At 47.2% G+C, this 22059-nt stretch overlaps 1 protein-coding gene across 1 annotated transcript in view; it reads right to left on the reverse strand.

Moving 5' to 3' along the window:
• Positions 1 to 22059, reverse strand: part of LOC124550741 (one cut domain family member 3-like) — a 184876-nt gene that overhangs the window by 59710 nt on the left and 103107 nt on the right. Inside the window, exon 4 of the mRNA XM_047125462.1 lies at positions 3316 to 3544. Coding sequence (XP_046981418.1) covers positions 3316 to 3544 — 229 coding nt within the window. The remainder of the gene's footprint in view (positions 1 to 3315; positions 3545 to 22059) is intronic.

Consider the following 22059-nt stretch of genomic DNA (forward strand, 5'->3'; position numbering starts at 1 on the left):
GCAAGTCTGCGTTTTATTTGCAACTAAAGATCTTATCGTGAATTATATCTTACTTTCCGAATTTGAAACATGTGTGTTACAAAGTTACTGCTGTCCTTTACTATTGGAAAATTTTGCGGTAAGGTCTTATGGGACCAAACTGCTCAGGTCATCGGTTCCTAAGCCTACACACTACTTAATCTAACTTAAACTAAATTACGCTATGGACAACTCACACACACACACACCCATGCCCGAGGGAGGACTCTAACCTCCGACGGGGAGAGCCGCATGGACCGTGACAAGGCGCCTGTGACCGTGCGGCTACCTCGTGCGGCGTCTTTTACTATTTGAAGGTTGTATTTTCTGTGTTAGAAATGCCGAGAGTATAGAAATTTAGCGCCAAATTGAGATTTTGAAGCAACATCAAACAATACACATCATTTGGTTCAACAGTTACATTCAGGAGTTGGGCGTACAGGCACACAATACATTCGCAAGCACTGTTTGCCATTTGAAGGTTATTAAGCGAAAGTAGAGGGATCTGGCAAATACAGGTCTACGTAGGAGACATCTGCATGGTCTCTCACAGAACCCCAACGAAAAGAGATGCAGAGGGGAACAAATACCGAAAAATGTATTTTCAGCCACGCTCCAAATTTTAGATCTCATGATCTGAAATAATTGTATGTCCAGACCGTGAGGAATATGGTTTAAGCTTTAACTGGTATTGATCGGTTGCGATTAACTGAAGCGGAGATGGGTGCAAAATCAGTTGCCAATGACTTGGACAAATACAGGAATGAAGAAAAGAGTATGAGGGATAAAGAAAAAGTTGACTAACAGCAGTATACAGCTTGAATGTTCTAAAACTGCATGTCACTAAGCTAATTAGTCTTAAATCTTCTTTTGCGGTTTACCGGAAACCTGACTTTTTATCGTTCAAGTACACTTTTCTCCTTAATAACTGAATTTAAATTCACAAAAACTGGCACACAGAATGACCTTCTCTCCCTTGCCTACTTTTTCAGAAAAGTCTAAAATACGGTGAAGATATGTGTGATTATTGATCGAAATTTTTAAATGTATTTCTCGCACGAAAACAGATTTTATATATTTTTCAGGAATTAGCATCACAAGAGGAAACTGGAGACATAACATACTTCCCTGAATGCTGCCTGCGGCCTGATTTTTTTTCTAAGCCCCGTAGTTTGTGATATACTAGAGCACCATGGATAGTTTCTAACTATAATACTTGTATTGTGTTCAACATTTTACACCTTTATATGGGTTGATAATGACAACTTTTAATTTTTTTATGTATGGCCAATATTTTCATGAAACACTGAAAATCGAATTTTTGTTGCTCTGGATCCCGTTAGATAGGTAGTTTCCAACCGGGTCTGGGTGACTGAGCGCTCGTTTTAGCGATTTAGTCGCGTAGATCCGTAATGGATAGACTTAATTTAACAACACATAGGCCTACAATGTCGCATCAATTCGTAAAAATCCACTTGACGGTGGTTTAAGCCTCTGCAGTGTATAGTGGAGATGAAGTAGACTGTGTTTATTCTATTTGTTGCTTCAATCTATTCTTCATTTAAGTCAAGTATTAGTCTCTAAATATGCCGTTCTCTTTGCAACGTACGGGGGGTTTATTGTAAAATTATCGATATATTGAAAAATATCTATTGGTAGTCTTAGTCGGCCTTGAATTGCTATCTGACTTAAGTTGGCTCTGTTTAAACGCGCGGTTATGCCCCCAGTATCATTTGCATCGAAATTATCATTACACTCTAATTAGTAAACAAAAATATGATTGCTAGCTACGAAATCAATAATGCGGTGATTAGCATATGATACCAAATTAAGATTTATTCAGAACAGGATGAGCAATATTTCTAGCATAACATGACAATACAATACACTCGCTAAGCTAACTAGCCTGTAATTGTCACAATGCATCCTCTTTTCCTAACTACTTAAGTCAACACTGAACCCGCAAGTGACTCTATTGCAGTTCTGCCTGAACGGACACAGACTCAGAGAGCGCCAGTCAAAGAGCTAGCGGAATACGAACTCATTTAGAATTACAGTGCCCTACTTTGGCTGATGATTGCTAATATCACCGTAATTCTCCGTGATGATAACGACGGTCGGCCCAGCCAACGTCGTGATGCCGTCTTTCCCGTGACTGAGCTTGGCTTTAAACTCCAACGTGGACGTGGTTTGCGCCCGTAAACTCCTGTACGTAAGTGTTCAATTGCGGAGTCCGTCACTAGTCAATACTCAAGCTACTTGCACATGTGCCAAGAGTAGTTGGTCGACTCAAGTGCGCGGCAGCAAAGGTACACTTCAGATTGCATATGAACACCACAAGTTAGTACAAATCTGTTTCTGTCGTCGGAGGAACAGATAATGCTACGTGTGTGGAGTCGTATGCTATAAACTATTCAGACTTGGAGAGTAAGCACTGGACTCAATGCCGGTAAAAACCTACTTCTCTCCACGGTCTCCAAAGCAGGGCAGCCAGACACCGCGACTGCTCTCCTCCACAGCCGACCCCAGAGTCCCACCTTCAGAGTTTTTGCAAACCTGGCCGTTCTTCGCCGCACGAATCCGTGCGCGTTGGTAGCCAATCACGACACAGACTACCATGTATCAATGCGCGTTTGTACCTAACAACGACAGAGAATTCTCCTGCGGTTACTGTTGCCGCCAAACTTTTTTAATATGTAACTCTACACGCTCTGCGCCAATCCCGTCGCAGTCTTCCGCTGTGGCGCGAAATCGTCTTTCTCTCTTTCGGGTATAGCTCTTTCTCGCTTCTTGTTGTGATGGCCCAGCCTCTCCGAACGTCTCTGGTGGTCTGAAGTGCCAGCCGACAATGGGGTCCGGCCGCGGCCATCCCGTTAGTTTGACATGACATTAACACCTTCCTTAGGCCTCTGAGCCCATCTCGTTAGTCATGACACACACAACTTCCTTTTCTGTGTCCATTCTCTCCTACCGGTGGGCCAATTATCAATTATTATGCGGTGTATTAGTACTGATTTAGCATCATGTAAGGTGCAAAATCTGCTACCTTACATCTTCAGATCGGTCTGGTAAGTTTGCTGCAGTCACAGCTCGGGCTGCTGGCCACCCCTGAGTAGAAGCGCAGGGAGACGGGTTTCCCCGCGAGTTCCAGTCGGCTCCAGCTCTCCAGCCGCTGCCGCTGTGATGAACGGCGCTCCCTGGCCAGTGGCCGCGCCCGCCATTGGTCAATACCGCCTCCACCGCCGCCGTCGCCTCCCCCGCCGCCACCGCCGTCCCCGCCCCCGCCACCCCCGGCACCTGTCCGCCCGGAATCCGCTCTCCCTGCCCCAGGAGGCGAGCTGTCCGGCCGCCCGCCCCCGCAAAACCGACAGCGGCCCACCGCGCTCTCCCTCTGACGGCGCGCTCGCCTCCAGAATGCGAATCTGCGTATTACTGCGGCCGCAGCGCCGCCTGCCGCCCCCGCACAGACGGCCGCCTTTGACCAAAGTTCCGCGTCCCAGGCGCGCCTCTGCGCAGCCCCCGGCACCTGCGGAACAACGAGCGTGTCGTCGCTTCTGCTGGGGAAAAGGAGTACACAGTACCAGTACAGGAAGATGATCTTCGGTGTACAGGGTGAACCACCTAAACCTTGTACCATACATCTACATCCATACTCCGCAAGCCACCTGACGGTGTGTGGCGGAGGGTACCTTGAGTACCTCTATCGGTTCTCCCTTCCATGCCAGTCTCGTATTGTTCGTGGAAACAAGGATTGTCGGTATGCCTCTGTGTGGGCTCTAATCTCTCTGACGGGAAAAATTCCGAACACCAAGAAGGAGTTGTGCTACTTAAAATAAGGTTAGCAAGGCTGTTTCTAAAAAGGGCTCTGAGCACTATGGGACTTAACATCTGAGGTCATCAGTCCCCTAGAACTTAGAACTACTTAAACCTAACTAACCTAAGGACATCACACACATCCATGCCCGAGGCAGGACTCGAAACTGCGACCGTAGTGGTCGCGCGGTTGCAGACTGCCTCGCCTAGAACCGTTCGGCCACACCGGCCGGCCGCTGTTTCTACATCTGGAAGATGACGCCTATTCAAACAGGGCTCCAGCCGCGTAAGAGTAACACCAGTATCGCCACTACAAGGACGCAAATCAGGTTTTCTTTATATACGTGCTACCCTTGGAACTGATGAGTTGATGCTAGTCCAGAGTGCTTGTAATACGACGTAGTCGCCGCTGTCAACAGCTCACAGAGTTGGGACGAGGTCATGTAATACGGCTACAAAAAGCTGGACGTTTCTTATGCGATAGTGCAGAAAGACTGGGCAGGAACTTAGCCGCTGAACTTTCTACATCTACTTCTACATCTACATCCATACTCCGCAAGCCAACTGACGGTGTGTGGCGGAGGGTACCTTGAATACCTCTATCGGATCTCCCTTCTATTCCAGTCTCGTATTGTTCGTGGAAACAAAGATTGTCGGTATGCCTCTGTGTGGGCTCTAATCTCTCTGATTTTATCCTCATGGACTCTCCGCGAGATATACGTAGGAGGGAGCAATATACTGCTTGACTCCTCGGTGAAGGTATGTTCTCGAAACTTCAACAAAAGCCCGTACCGAGCTACTGAGCCTCTCTCCTGCAGAATCTTCCATTGGAGTTTATCTATCATCTCCGTATCGCTTTCGCGATTACTAAATGATCCTGTAAGGAAGCGCGCTGCTCTCCGTTGGACCTTCTCTATCTCTTCCATCAACCCTATCTGGTACGGATCCCACACTGCTGAGCAGTATTCGAGCAGTGGGCGAACAAGCGTACTGTAACCTACTTATTTGTTTTCGGATTGCATTTCCATAGGATTCTTCCAATGAATCTGTCTGGCATCTGCTTTATCAACTTTATATGATCATTCCATTTTAAATCACTCCTAATGCGTACTCCCAGATGATTTATGGAAATAACTGCTTCCAGTTCCTGACATGCTATATTGTAGCTAAATGATATGGGCTCTTTCTTTCTATGTATTCGCAGCACATTACACTTGTCTACATTGAGATTCAATTGCCATTCCCTGCACCATGTGTCAATTCCCTGCAGATCCTCCTGCATTTCAGTAAAATTTTCCATATTGCATAAATTTACAGTGCTATTGATGTGTGGTTTTCACAGAATGGAGTAGTAGTCAGCGGCTATACAGTTTTTAATGGAACAATGCCTATTGACATTAATAGTCTAAAAGTAGGGGAAACTAGTAGGTCAGTGGTGTTTGTTGCAGGACTCTAGTGCGAGTCATTTACGAGATACCGTATTTTGCCAAGTTCCCACACCGACGCTTGTATAAGACCTGTGGTAACACACATCGCAGAACAACACAAGTGCCTACACTAGTTTTGTGAATCCTGATTAGTAACGAGGGAAGTGATCATCACAGGTTGTGTTCAAAATAGCGGCCGGCAGCGGCAATAAACACTTCCAGTCTGGTATGGAACGACTGCTGCACGCCGGCCGGGGTGGCCGAGCGGGGCTAGGCGCTACAGTCTGGAACAGAGCGACCGCTACGGTCTCAGGTTCGACTCCTGCCTCGGGCGTGGATGTGTGTGATATCCTTAGTTTAGTTAGGTTTAAGTAGTTTTAAGTTCTAGGCGACTGATGACCTTAGAAGTTAAGTCCGATAGTGCTCAGAGCCATTTGAACCGTTTTTGACTGCCGCACACGTGCTAGCATTTCAGCGGAAACATTAGAGCAGGCTGCAGTAATACGTCGTCGGATGCAGTTGGTATGTCGTTGCAGACAGCGTCTTTCAGCTTTCCCCACAGAAAAAGTACATAAGCGCCCATTCCGGGGAACGGGCTGGCCAAGGTACAAGTGCTCTCTGCGCAATCCAACTATTTGGAAGCAACTTGTGAAGACTTGCTGTAGTACTTCGTTCACTATGGCCATATTGGTTCCACAGGTTCCTCAACCTCTGCAGAGGAACGTCTTCTAGTATCCGTTAGGAGGCTGCGGTACTTGTCGATGTGGGTTACCAAAACAAGTACAAGGATAGCGTACCAATAGGGACAAGAAAGGAGGCATGGAGGGCGTCAAAACAGAAATAACAATCATCCATTTATTGCACCATTACACACGCACATCATGATATATAATTGTCGTACTCATATGTATCACGAAGGGCACACACAATGGAGTTTAAGAAATTACAATGGCACATCAACTCCGCTATGACAAACAGTGTGCATATTGAAGGCCGCACAGTTTTACCGATGCAAGAAATTAAAATAATACTAGCATAAAATTAACTAAAATGCCTTGAAGGAAATGTTTATGAGAGGAACACGACGGGGCTGCAAGGGAGGTGGCAACACAATACTTAACTCAGGTGCACCAAAACAAACAACGGTCGCCAGGCCGCGCCAACAACGGACACGAAAGGCACGCAACTACTTTCTCCGTTGCGGTTCCGCGCGTTCCATCCAAGTAATAGCTACCTGAAATATTTTAATACTTGGAACAGTACACCAGTGAACAGCAAATTAAAAAAAAAGAAAAAAACATGACATAAAAATACAATAATTTAAGAAAATCACATCATATGAGTATGAGCTTAAGGTCTTTCGGTAATTAAATCTTGCGTAATTACACTACTGAATTTCTCAGTGCCCAAGTTGCAATTAACGCAACAAGAATTAAATCGTTTAACTGATAATGTTACTTTAAAATAATAATAAAATTATTTCATACAAAAGACGACCAAGAACGGCCCGATCGGTATTCCCCAGTGAAGTAGTTCACACAAATGGTACTCCGCGGCTCCGAGCACACAGCCCCACAGAAAATGCAACACAACCACAGCGACCCTGCGTACTACCAGAACCACCAGGCAGTAAACCAAAATCGTACTCAGCCAAAACAAGGACCGACCTTTAAAATAACGAGACCTAGTCCGGGCCGGATAACAGACCAACTCCCAGGAAATCCATAAGAAACCTCAGCCAACTTAATGCCCAAAACAACAATTTATGAACACTATGCAAAACACAGGACCTCTCAGTCCAAAGGCTTCCGTTTAGTCGCGAAGATGGCTCCGATCAGCCTGCTGAGGTGCCAAGCGTCGTACGGAGTGCCGAATCAAGCTTAACCTTCGTTAACGGAAAGCGGAAGCACCACAAGACAAAATAAACTCCAGTCTAACAGCGCAAGGCAAACTCTAAGGAGTGCCACTCGTAGTTTATGCACTTGAAGATCAAACATAAAGTGTGGTGTCACCGACAGACACCACACTTGCTAGGTGGTAGTTTTAAATCGGCCGCGGTCCATTGGTACATGTCGGACCCGCGTGTCGCCACTGTGTGATCGCAGACCGAGCGCCACCACAAGGCAGGTCTCGAGAGATACGGACTAGCACTCGCCCCAGTTGTACGGACGACGTAGCTAGCGACTACACTGACGAAGCCTCGCTCCTTTGCCGAGCAGATAGTTAGAATAGCCTTCAGCTAAGTCCATGGCTACGACCTAGCAAGGCGCCATTAGTAACATTGCATGTATCTAAAGAGTCTCACTTGTACCGCCACAATCTCCAGATGTACCAAAAGGATGGATTAAAGTTAAGTATTCCAGAAGCTACGTACTTTTCTTTATAGCATTCATTACGTATCCTGTTTCAGACCTCACGCTATCCAGCTTTAGCTTAGCGCGTGCCTTTCGGCTTCCTCTCATTGTGTCTAGGCTGTCTTGTCTAGCCACAACATAAAGCACCCAGACTAACGTGCCGCTGAACGACGTCTAGGAGAGCTGAGTAGCTCATCGATATACACCCATGGGACGGTAAACGAGGATAGCAATCCCAGCGACGGAGAGACAGGAGGACGAAATGACATCTCGTCGCACATAGGAGGTATTTCAAACTCAGGCTCGACAAACTACAACGGGCGAGATTTTGCTCCCCTTGTGAATCAAGTTAAACGACACACCACGCCGCTGTCCACACTATTAACCGTAAAATCACGGTCCGGTCTTTCCATCGGGCCCCACTCGGCGTGCAGACGCAAACAACCCCAGTCGAGGGATGGTTCAAATGGCTCTGAGCACTATGGGACTCAACTGCTGAGGTCATTAGTCCCCAAGAACTTAGAACTAGTTAAACCTAACTAACCTAAGGACATCACACACATCCATGCCCGAGGCAGGATTCGAACCTGCGACCGGAGCGGTCTCGCGGTTCCAGACTGCAGCGCCTTTAACCGCACTGCCACTTCGGCTGGCAACCCCAGCCGAGGCGAACTGTCTCCACGCCAAGGCAGCCCCTCTTTCCTCCTCTCACGCCTCCAGCTAAGCTTCGGCCAGCGATCACACACGGAAACAGCCGCCTGACGCCAAAGCGCCGTCTGAGTGTAAACTCACCACTAAGATCGATCTGGTCTTGGGAATAAGCGAGCACCACAACACTTGTGTTTGTTCAGTGTTCCGTCTATGAAACACGGGCCTATGTGCTGATGGTTCGCTATGACGCACCACATATTTACACTCCACGGACACCCCGAAAAACATACGTTTCTCATATTAGGTACATTGTGCTGCCACCTTCTGCCAAGTACTCCATATCAACGACCTGGGTCGTTATTAGAGGTCGTGAGAGAGCAGAATGGGGCGCTGAACTCACGGACTTCGAAGGCCGTCAGGTGACTGGGTGTCACTTGTGTCATACGTCTGTACGCGAGATTTCCACACTCTTAAACATCCCTAGGTCCACTGTTTTCGATGTGATAGTGAAGTGGAAACGTGAAGGAACACGAACAGCACAAAAGCGTACAGGCCGACCTCGTCTGTTGACTGGCAGAGACCGCCGACAGTTAAAGAGGGTCGTAATGTGTAATAGCCAGACATCTATCCGGACCATCACACAGGAATTCCAAACTGTATGATAATCCACTGCAAGTACTATGACAGTTAGGCGGGAGGTGAGAAAACTTGGATATCATGGTAGAGCGGCTGCTCATAAGCCACAAATCACGCCGGTAAATCCCAAACGACGCCCGGCTCGGTCTAAGGAGTGTATACATTGCACGATTGAAAAGTGGAAAAACGTTGTGTGCAGTGACGAATCACGGAACGCAATGTGGCGATCCGATCGCAGGGTGTGGGTATGGCGAATGCCTGGTAACGTCATCTGCCAGCGTGTGTAGTGCCAACAGTAAAATTCGGAGGCGGTGGTGTTACGCTGTGGTCGTGTCTATCATGAAGGGGGCTTGCACCCTGAAACGCCCTGCTAAACCTGCACTACAGGACAGGTAGTTGGAATTGTGGAAGGGGGCCAAAATGAGCGGCTGTCAGTTACACTCGAACGCATATAACTTTATTTATTTGACCAAACATTACAGTACAAATTCTTGAACTTACTTATCGGCTGCATACACCACACTATCTTATGCCTTAAGGGCCCAACCACGTTATATATATACACTCCTGGAAATTGAAATAAGAACACCGTGAATTCATTGTCCCAGGAAGGGGAAACTTTATTGACACATTCCTGGGATCAGATACATCACATGATCACACTGACAGAACCACAGGCACATAGACACAGGCAACAGAGCATGCACAATGTCGGCACTAGTACAGTGTATATCCACCTTTCGCAGCAATGCAGGCTGCTATTCTCCCATGGAGACGATCGTAGAGATGCTGGATGTAGTCCTGTGGAACGGCTTGCCATGCCATTTCCACCTGGCGCCTCAGTTGGACAAGCGTTCGTGCTGGACGTGCAGACCGCGTGAGACGACGCTTCATCCAGTCCCAAACATGCTCAATGGGGGACAGATCCGGAGATCTTGCTGGCCAGGGTAGTTGACTTACACCTTCTAGAGCACGTTGGGTGGCACGGGATACATGCGGACGTGCATTGTCCTGTTGGAACAGCAAGTTTCCTTGCCGGTCTAGGAATGGTAGAACGATGGGTTCGATGACGGTTTGGATGTACCGTGCACTATTCAGTGTCCCCTCGACGATCACCAGTGGTGTACGGCCAGTGTAGGAGATCGCTCCCCACACCACGATGCCGGGTGTTGGCCCTGTGTGCCTCGGTCGTATGCAGTCCTGATTGTGGCGCTGACCTGCACGGCGCCAAACACGCATACGACCATCATTGGCACCAAGGCAGAAGCGACTCTCATCGCTGAAGATGACACGTCTCCATTCGTCCCTCCATTCACGCCTGTCGCGACACCACTGGAGGCGGGCTGCCCGATGTTGGGGCGTGAGCGGAAGACGGCGTAACGGTGTGCGGGACCGTAGCCCAGCTTCATGGAGACGGTTGCGAATGGTCCTCGGCGATACCCCAGGAGCAACAGTGTCCCTAATTTGCTGGGAAGTGGCGGTGCGGTCCCCTACGGCACTGCGTAGGATCCAACGGTCTTGGCGTGCATCCGTGCGTCGCTGCGGTCCGGTCCCAGGTCGACGGGCACGTGCACCTTCCGCCGACCACTGGCGACAACATCGATGTACTGTGGAGACCTCACGCCCCACGTGTTGAGCAATTCGGCGGTACGTCCACCCGGCCTCCCGCATGCCCACTATATGCCCTCGCTCAAAGTCCGTCAACTGCACATACAGTTCACGTCCACGCTGTCGCGGCATGCTACCAGTGTTAAAGACTGCGATGGAGCTCCGTATGCCACGGCAAACTGGCTGACACTGACGGCGGCGGTGCACAAATGCTGCGCAGCTAGCGCCATTCGACGGCCAACACCGCGGTTCCTGGTGTGTCCGCTGTGCCGTGCGTGTGATCATTGCTTGTACAGCCCTCTCGCAGTGTCCGGAGCAAGTATGGTGGGTTTGACACACCGGTGTCAATGTGTTCTTTTTTCCATTTCCAGGAGTATATATATATATATATATATATATATATATATATATATATATATATATATATATAAGGCGCAAAGCTATTAACTCAAAATTCAGACGACAAAACGAATATTTAGAAAGCAAAAGGCCCCACGTTAAGTAAGTTCTATAATTTGAATGAAGGCCCAAGAATCTAATACTTGAAAAGCAACAACCTTAATTTAAAGAGGGCTGAAGGCCGACGATTTAAGACTCAATGTAAAATTAAATAAAAAAACACAAGGCAGAAGGCCTTATCTTCAATCAGGCTGAAGGCCATAAAAACAGTCTGATGCATGAAAGACAAAGATTCTTAATTTCAAAACGCCTTTAAAGCCCTATGTCTTAAAACGCAAGGTAGAATAAATTTAAACAACAAAGCCTTATCTTAAATAAGGCTGAAGGCCCCAAACAATCTAACACTTGACAAGCAAGGAACTTTAATTTTAAAACGGCTTAAGGCCCATGACTCAAAACACAACTAAAATAATTTTATGTAGGCAGAAGGCCCAAGGCTTTATCTTTAAACAATATTTTAATCAGGCTAACACTTGGAAAGCAAGGAACTTTAATTTTGAAGCGGCTGAAGGCCCACGACTTAAAACACCATTAAAAACATTTCATCTTTAATTCAAGACCATTGGCTATGAGCCATACAAATACACACAACAGAAAGTAAGAAAAGGCTGTGCAGCTAACGGCGCTCAGAAGTTTCTCGGGTCGGCCAGCACTTGAAATACTAACGTTCAATTAGGTGAGACAGGCAGTCGGCCCAACCATTCTCGATCTGGCAACAACCCAACCAACAGTCACCGGACCCACCGACAAGGTAACTTGAGCTCCACTCTACCAGCGCACAACTGAGAGTTCAATGCAAACGTAAAACACATGGACGCCCACAACCAAGCATACATTAAGCTGTCGAACTACACACCGTGCTGGACAGTGACAACACGATGAAGAAAGGACACTGTTTAAATTTACGTCAACGGCCAGATCAGGTAACCGGAACGATAACGGCCACAAAGCAGAAAATTCCGCTGGTACACTTCAATTGCAAATAACCAACTACAGTTAGACACCACCGGATAGTGGCTAAACCTTCGCCAACTCGAACACACACGTTATTGCTCACTGGAGCGTCCCAACAGCCAACAACGAGAACTAGACGGCACAATGTGAACAGTCTTGACTTACTGGTAAATTAAATCCAAACTCAACTTTCGTGTCCAGGGTCGGTGAGCCACGGACCTCGTAGCAATGGGAACACCCCCACACACTCCGACACTACGTAGAGACCGCCATTCTCCTCCACAATACGCAACGCCGTGCTGGATCTCAACGGCCTCGTATCACTAGCCGTCGAGATGACAGGCATCTTATCCGCATGGCTGTAACGGATCGTGCAAACACGTCTCGATCCCTGAGTCAACAGATAGGGACGTTTGCAAGACAACAACCATCTGCACGAACCATCGCTGCGGTTACCCTTGACGCTGCATCACATACAGGAGCGCCTGTGACGGTGTACTCAACGACGAACCTAGGTGCACGAATGGCAAAATGTCATTTTTTCGGATGAATCCAGGTTCTGTTTACATCATCATGATGGTCGCATCCGTGTTTGGCGACATCGCGGTGAACGCACATTGGAGACGTGTATTCGTCATCGCCTTACTGGCGTACCACCCAGCGTGATGGTATGGGGTGCCATTGGTTACACTTCTCGGTCACCTCTTGTTCGCATTGACGGCACTTTGAAAAGTGGACGTTACATTTCAGATGTGTTACGACCCGTGGCTCTACCCTTCATTCGATCCCTGCGAAAGCCTACATTTCAGCAGGATAATGTACGACCGCATGTTGCAGGCCCTGTACAGGACTTTGTGGATACAGAAAATGTTCGACTGCTGCCCTGGCCAACACGTTCTCCAGATCTCTTACCAACTGCAAACGTCTGGTCAATGGTGGCCGAGCCACTAGCTCGTCACAACACGCCAGTCACTAGTCTTAATTATCTGTGGTATCGTGTTGAAGCTGCATGGGCAGCTGTACCTGTACACGCCATCCAAGCTCTGACTCAATGCCCAGGGGTATCAAGGCCGTTATTAAGGCCAGAGGTGGTGGTTCTGGGTTCTGATTTCTCAGGATCTATGCACCCAAATTGAATGAAAACGTAATCACATGTCAGTTCCAGTATAATATATTTGTACAATGAATACTCGTTTATCATCTGCATTTCTTCTTGGCGTGGCAATTTTAATGGCCAGTAGTGTATGCTCTCAGTTGAAGACCTGCAACGATCTCAATTTTTCTCTAACAAGGCAAACGCCCTGTCGCACCCCCGTCAGATTTAGCGCTAAGATACCCACTGGATCGCCCGTCAAAAACTGACCACAGGTCAACCATGAAAACATGTGTACTGAGCTGTAGTGAAAAGAAGTAGCGTAGAAACAGTGGACGGTCCAATATTAACATGTGCAACATCGAGCAATTTCGAATGGCAGTGGCGTCGTAGTCGTGTGGCCATGGTGCTGGTCATGGAAGGGTGATATATTTTTACCACATTCTGCATATTCTATAACGAGTGCATACTACGATAATTGCCAAGACAACAGAAGCAGAACAGACACGTCAGTGACCGGACGGACGATCCGAGGAAGGCTTGAACCCTGATCGTCCGCTTTGCAGTCCACCACCATGACCCCGTTATTCTTGGGAGCCGCTCGATATTGCATACCTTGAGCTTGAACCGTTCACTGTTTCTATTTTGCTTCTTTTTTTCACAGCCCAGTACACTTTCTTTCTGTTTTCATGCTTAGTGTGCGTTCAGTTTTTGAAGGGCTATCCTTTGAGTCATCTTACCATTAAATCTGACGGGGATACTATGTGGAGTTTCCCTTGTAAGAGAATGTATTACACTTATTATAGCGTATAACATTCGCAAAAAAAATGGTTCAAATGGCTCTGAGCACTATGGGACTTAACTGCTGTGGTCATCAGTCCCCTAGAACTTAGAACTACTTAAACCTATCTAACCTAAGGACATCACACACATCCATGCCCGAGGCAGGATTCGAACCTGCGACCGTAGCAGTCGCGCGGTTCCGGACTGCGCGCCTAGAACCGCGATACCACCGCGGCCGGCATAACATTCGCAGCTCGATGCCTTTTTAACTTTAACCACAATATTCCCAACGCAAGCGAGTGTAGTTAATGGCCTCTGAACTGCCTCTTTATGATTTCTGTATCCTTGTTAAATTACATACAGTGTGTTACAGAAAGGTACGGTCAAACTTTCAGGAAACATTCCTCACACACAAATAAAGAAAAGATGTTATGTAGACATGTGTCCGGAAACGCTTAATTTCCATGTTACAGTTCATTTTAGTTTCGTCAGTATGTACTGTACTTCTTCGATTCACCGCCAGTTGGCCCAATTGAAGGAAGGTAATGTTGACTTCGGTGCTTGTGTTGGCATGCGACTCTTTGCTCTACAGTACTAGCATCAAGCACATCAGTTCGTAGCATCAACAGGTTAGTGTTCATCACGATCGTGGTTTTGCAGTCAGTGCAATGTTTACAAATGCGGAGTTGGCAGATGCCCATTTGATGCATGGATTAGCACGGGGCAATAGCCGTGGTGCGGTACGTTTGTATCGAGACAGATTTCTAGAACGAAGGTGACCCGACAGGAAGACGTTCGAAGCAATTGATCGGCGTTTTAGGGAGCACGGAACACTCCAGCCTATGACTCGCGACTGGGGAAGACCTAGAACAACGAGGACACCTGCAATGGACGAGGCAATTCTTCGTGCAGTTGACGATAACCCTAATGTCAGCGTCAGAGAAGTTGCTGCTGTAGAAGGTGACGTTGACCACGTCACTGTATGGAGAGTGCTACGGGAGAAACAGTTGTTTCCGTACCATGTACAGCGTGTGCGAGCACTATCAGCAGCAGATTGGCCTCCACGGGTACACTTCTGCGAATGGTTCATCCAACAATGTGTCAATCCTCATTTCAGTGCAAATGTTTTCTTTACGGATGAGGCTTCATTCCAACGTGATCAAATTGTAAATTTTCACAATCAACATGTGTGCGCTGACGAGAATCTGCACGCAATTGTGGAATCACGTCATCAACACAGATTTTCTGTGAACGTTTGGACAGGCATTGTTGGTGATGTCTTGATTGGGCCCCATGTTCTTCCACCTACGCTCAATGGAGCACGTTATCATGATTTCATACGGGATACTCTAACTGTGCAGCTAGAACATGTGCCTTTACAAGTACGACACATGTGCTTCACGCACGATGGAGCTCCTGCACATTTCAGTCGAAGTGTTCGTACGCTTCTCAACAACAGATTCGGTGACCGATGGATTGGTAGAGGTGGACCAATTCCATGGCCTCCACGCTCTCCTGACCTCAACCCACTCGACTTTCATTTACGGAGGCATTTGAAAGCTCTTGTCTACGCAACCCCGGTACCAAATGTAGAGACTCTTCGTGCTCGTGTTGTGGACGGCTGTGATACAATACGCCATTCTCCAGGGCTGCATCAGCGCATCAGGGATTCCATGCGACGGAGGGTGGATGCATGTATCGTCGCTAACGGAGGACATTTTGAACATTTTCTGTAACAAAACGTTAGAAGTCACGCTGGTACGTTCTGTTGCTGTGTGTTTCCATTCCATGATTAATGTGATTTGAAGAGAAGTAATAAAATGAGCTCTAACATGGAAAGTAAGCGTTTGCGGACACATGTCCACATAACATATTTTCTTTCTTTGCGTGTGATGAATGTTTCCTGAAAGTTTGGCCGTACCTTTTTGTAACACCCTGTATAGAAGTGAAAGTTGGTATAGTTTCATTATTCACTACACCGAATACAGTGCTGACTTTTTTTCGTGTCTTATTTACTAAGGTAAGTTAATCTAACTTATGTTTATAGTTTTTGTAACGAAACGTGGTTTGTACTTAATAATTCAAAAAGTAAATGTAGCTTCATGAAAAATTCTGCTAGATGGTTTTATGACAAACCGAGCCAAAAGTGGAATAATTCAAAACGTAAACAAGGTTGTTTCATAAAAACCACTACAAAATGTTTTAATCATAAAATGAACCTAATTCCAAGCGTACAACTTACGCGTATTTCAAATTTCGTAAAATCTGGCTTTTGGAAGAAACTAATTATGAGGTCGTGCTCAGACTCGAAACCTTTGCAGTGGCTTAGCTTTACATAATCTGGTCAAGTTTTGTGACAGTGCTAATTATTTAATTTTACATAAGATTCCTGTGCAATGTCTATGTTTGCTCTGTTAACAGCATACGTCAGTGACCGCCGTCCTGACCTTGGTCGATCGACGGAGGAAAATCAGTAACTCGCTCGCCACATCAGACACACCGGTAAGTAACGAGTTTGTTTGCGTGTCCATACTCCGAAGCAAGCACAAAAATATTCACTTTGAACTCAAAGTAGCTATGTCTATACTAGCGTTATGTCTATGTTAGTGACAGAAGACAGTGGATCACAACAACAGGTGCAAACAAAATGGAAAGTGGGAAGAAAAATATTCAAAACACAAAAACACGCTTATTTTTCATAAACAGACCTCCATGTGCTATATGAGAGGAAACACAGACTCAACTACAAGCAGGAAGACCATCCTACTGATAATGGCTTAAAGTAAAAAAAGGCTAAACACAACTGGGAAAATACAGTGCAACAAGAGAAGGCGCTTTTTATTTATCAAGCAAATAAACTGATAAGTACTTGCTTTCTCACAACTGATATGCTGCGTAGACATTCAGTGAGGTCTCCAAAAGTCTGTAGAGGAATGTCAGCTGAAATATACCCAACTCTCTTGTGGTTCCCTTTTTAGGTACCCCACGTCGACGTCTGTTCGTAGATACGTATCGTCGGTAGGTTTTCTGGCTTTACTTCCCGCCGTGACAGTGACGACTTTCCGATGAGGTGCAGGCCTTGTGTTTTGCTATTACGGCAAGTCTTGTAAATATCGCCCTTATTGTCCGGCTAAAACTCTCCCCTTTAATGATTAAGACAGCCTGCGCCACCTTTCGGATGGAGTGGGGACGTCAAAGAGTCGCAAAGGTTCATATTAAGCAGTCCGTCAAACACGTAAACGTTCACTTCAGTTAGCGTGTTAGTTAATGCGCACGCTTTCCGCTAGATGGTGCTGACTTACTGCTGAATAGCTTTGGTTCCGTAAAACCTTCACTGATTAGTACTAGGTAAATGAAATAAGCGCAACGCTCGTGTATTTCACTTTTACTCTATATTCAAGGGTTAAGAGGGTGATGGATGATGGTCTATTTAAAAGGTTCCTAGCCTGCTGGAGGAATCTAAATAGTCCACAAATGCCGATATGCACGCCCTCTACGTCCAGATTCGCAACTAACGGCACACGACAATTTCAAAAGTCCACACGTTAATATCTGAATACCGGTACCTGTGCAATCACTCGTATCAGCAGATAATTTGAGTTTCTGTCGTCTATATGTCCGTAAAGTTCCAATCTAGCACTAAAGTCCTTAAATCCCCTTAATACTCCGTTACTACCAACAGTCAACGATCGTACACTACATCACTTTTAATCTCCGTAATATTCTAACAGTTTATCGTGAATCTTAACACGGTAAAGTCCAACCTAATTATTGTCTCGCTGACTGGCACGGGTTCCCCGCCCTTTAACGAAAGAATCAAGGGAAAAAAAGGCGGCAATAATGACGATCAGGCCTTTTTATAGGTTTTTTCATCACAAGAGTTTAACGTCACTGCCTTCTCCATGACGGAGCTACCGTGCCTTTGCTGTACTTAAACTACTTGCTGATACACTATAATTTTCATCTGCAATTACCGAAGTCTGATTCTACACTATTTTCCCCTCTAAAAATTCTATTCTTAATTTTAAATTATTCTTTCTATAGCTTTTACCACTTTAAACTGAACCGAGGTGTTACACAGCCCATTCTGTTGTGTACCATCTCACACACAGTGGCACAGAGAAGCTACAGGGTGGTGTGGCATGATATGACAGCCGTCGTCGTAGGGAAGCTAGACAGGAGCAAAAATGATTAGCGAACAAGTTAACACAGTAAACAGAGATTTACTTAGGCAGTGTATTTCTCCAAGTGTACAAAAATTCAAGAATTAGAGACCAGTTCATACAATAGCAACTAGGATGAGGCTTGCTGAACTAATCACGGCCGATGGTGTCGGTCTGATGGGGGCTCCAAATGGGCTGAGCGGCTACATAGCGACGGCAGGGGGCTCTTCTGAAACGGAACTGCTCGAGGCTGAGCTCAGCAGGCGCGCCCCACTGGCTCCACCAGATCCCGCGTAACTGCTTTCGGCGTCTGATGCAAACCATTGCCAGCTTCGTGACGCCTGTGGAGTGTTATCGATAGGTGATACATTCCCCCCAATAACAGGTTGGATTCTGGGGCCTGGAGTGAAGTCACGGTCTAACTCCTACCATTTTGTTTCTTTGGGTTCCGTTTAGGCGTCCGGGCAGGCCATTCCATTTCAGACATGTTACTGCCCACAAACCTTAGCCTCACAGGCGCTCCTGCAGGTGTATTGTCCTGTTGACAGAAACAATCTTCTCTCTGAAGAGTTTGCCTACGTAGTTCACAATGCTGTGGAACCTGTTTATGTCTACCTGCAGTTAGTATTTTCTTAAGTGCAATGAGGGGATCATGCCGTAATTGACGTATCAGTAGTTGAGGTGACCAACAAAAACAGTCAGACATCTTCAAAAAGGTTTATTATTTACAATATTTACAATATTGTAAGGTGGCAACAGCCTTGCACCTTACATGAGTCCATTTAACGTGACACTTTGGGTTTTGTTGGAGTAATACTCTAAATTACGGTGTAGGAAATCTATGTGGAAACGCATCGGAACGCGAGAATTCCGCGATTTTGTAATTATAAGATTTTGCGGAAAGGCAGTACGTGAGACAGAGCTCGGCTACTTCCCCGCCTAGCCGCCGAAGGCCACAGCCTGACGGTATGAATGGTGAACTGGGGGACTTCTGTAATCCGTTTAGAGAGGCCACAGCGGCCGCCAACCTCTGACGGACGCGCGGCTACAGGTGTTCAAGTGTATACCAAAACAGAGCAGGGGATAGCTGGACGGGCTCTCCTGTGCGTGCTCTCGCCTATGTCCCACAAATTTTACGCCTTCGAGTAACTCAAGTGGGGCAGGCCAGGAGTTCCGAATAACAAACTTTCAATGCAATAATATGTGTTCGCTACGATGGGGAATCTTGCCGGGAAAATCTCGAGTGGTCTCTTGGGAGAAAACTTCCAGTAAACGTGTTATTGCCCACAGCTGTGGTTCTTCCCAGCCGGCGAGGGCGGAGTTTACTTGTGAAATTTTGTAGAAATAAAAGAATTGTGGAAAAGAGTTCTATTCCCAGGCCGTACATTGGTCGACACTGGTAAACTGGGTATTTTGAGAGCTTCTAGTGATGTGATTCGCTCGGTAAAAGTTGAGGGGAGAAAACAAAGGTGAAGAGCGAACTTGCTGGACTCTCGGTAAAGGTCTTCCGTTCTGGGCTCTCGTACTGAGCCGTAGACAAGTCGTCTCCCGTCTTGGTCTTTCGTTCTGAATGGACGTTAGCTGCGCCAGTTCTTTGCTGCCGGGAAGATCGTTGCAAATAGAGAAGTTTACGGACAGCGGTCTGTTGTCCGAGTAGTGTAGGAGTGTACTTTCCGAGACGCCACACGCCAACCGCAACAGCCGCGCCGTCGCCGTCGGAGACCGCTGCTGCCACAGGAACATTACGGTGATATCGCTCCCGCTTCGGCCTGTGTTAGGAGTAACGTTAAATAGTTGGATCACGTGCAATTACTGTTTCCACATAGGTTTCGCGGTACTTTGGGGTGTAGTGGTTCTTCGTATTTTACGCTTTGTGTCGATGTCAGCCGTCAGCCAAGTTATAAGACAGCGCGTTTTGGACCAATTTTAACACAGTTCACTGCCAAGGCCAGTCAGGAGGATAATTTATAAATTGTTCATTGTGTTTTATTCAGCATTGATCTGTAGGTTATAATAAAATAAAATTATTGTGATTCAGTAGAGCCTTTACTTTCAGTAGTTGATCGTGAATTCACGCTTTTGCTTTATTTTATTTTTGTGTAAGTGTTTGATGTCATGGAACACCCTAAGTGTTCGTGATCGTTCATGTTTGGAAGTAAAAACAGGTGTGATTTATCGTCAACGCTACCACCGCAGATTAATTAGGGGTGACAGAGCCACATTTAAATCTAGCGTTTTCATTTTTTGCGTACAGTTCCACTCCTAATTTCTCTGTAAGTTGTTTGTCACGGGCGAACACGCGCAAAAATCGGACAAGCAACGGAGGGGGGGGGGGGGGGGTGTTATAATATACACTCCTAGAAATTGAAATAAGAACACCGTGAATTCATTGTCCCAGGAAGGGGAAACTTTATTGACACGTTCCTGGGGTCAGATACATCACATGATCACACTGACAGAACCACAGGTACATAGACACAGGCAACAGAGCATGCACAATGTCGGCACTAGTACAGTGTATATCCACCTTTCGCAGCAATGCAGGCTGCTATTCTCCCATGGAGACGATCGTAGAGATGCTGGATGTAGTCCTGTGGAACGGCTTGCCATGCCATTTCCACCTGGCGCCTCAGTTGGACCAGCGTTCGTGCTGGACGTGCAGACCGCGTGAGACGACGCTTCATCCAGTCCCAAACATGCTCAATGGGGGACAGATCCGGAGATCTTGCTGGCCAGGGTAGTTGACTTACACCTTCTAGAGCACGTTGGGTGGCACGGGATACATGCGGACGTGCATTGTCCTGTTGGAACAGCAAGTTCCCTTGCCGGTCTAGGAATGGTAGAACGATGGGTTCGATGACGGTTTGGATGTACCGTGCACTATTCAGTGTCCCCTCGACGATCACCAGTGGTGTACGGCCAGTGTAGGAGATCGCTCCCCACACCATGATGCCGGGTGTTGGCCCTGTGTGCCTCGGTCGTATGCAGTCCTGATTGTGGCGCTGACCTGCACGGCGCCAAACACGCATACGACCATCATTGGCACCAAGGCAGAAGCGACTCTCATCGCTGAAGATGACACGTCTCCATTCGTCCCTCCATTCACGCCTGTCGCGACACCACTGGAGGCGGGCTGCACGATGTTGGGGCGTGAGCGGAAGACGGCCTAACGGTGTGCGGGACCGTAGCCCAGCTTCATGGAGACGGTTGCGAATGGTCCTCGCCGATACCCCAGGAGCAACAGTGTCCCTAATTTGCTGGGAAGTGGCGGTGCGGTCCCCTACGGCACTGCGTAGGATCCTACGGTCTTGGCGTGCATCCGTGCGTCGCTGCGGTCCGGTCCCAGGTCGACGGGCACGTGCACCTTCCGCCGACCACTGGCGACAACATCGATGTACTGTGGAGACCTCACGCCCCACGTGTTGAGCAATTCGGCGGTACGTCCACCCGCCCTCCCGCATGCCCACTATAAGCCCTCGCTCAAAGTCCGTCAACTGCACATACGGTTCACGTCCACGCTGTCGCGGCATGCTACCAGTGTTAAAGACTGCGATGGAGCTCCGTATGCCACGGCAAACTGGCTGACACTGACGGCGGCGGTGCACAAATGCTGCGCAGCTAGCGCCATTCGACGGCCAACACCGCGGTTCCTGGTGTGTCCGCTGTGCCGTGCGTGTGATCATTGCTTGTACAGCCCTCTCGCAGTGTCCGGAGCAAGTATGGTGGGTCTGACACACCGGTGTCAATGTGTTCTTTTTTCCATTTCCAGGAGTGTATACACTTAACAATTGAGATTCCGTCCATCAATCTGCTACTCGCAGACCTTCTGGAACGCAAAACCACAATTACCGCGCGGTAGTGCGTTATCATCGCAAATATTGAAGTGGAACATCAAGTCCAAAAGCCGAGGAATGTTGATACACAGCAGCATTCTGTTGCAGGATAATGCCCACACACAAGATGCCAATGTTGGATTGAGTACCCTACAGAAGTATTACTTGGAAGTCCTTAAACATTCTCCCTACATTCTCGATCCGTCCCTATGCAATTTGAGCCCTGGAGAGAGACGTTCGTGGCTGTCAATTTGCTGTGGATGAAGA

Source organism: Schistocerca americana, chromosome 9 (genome assembly GCF_021461395.2).
Source record: "Schistocerca americana isolate TAMUIC-IGC-003095 chromosome 9, iqSchAmer2.1, whole genome shotgun sequence".
Classification (NCBI taxonomy): Eukaryota; Metazoa; Arthropoda; class Insecta; order Orthoptera; family Acrididae; genus Schistocerca; species Schistocerca americana.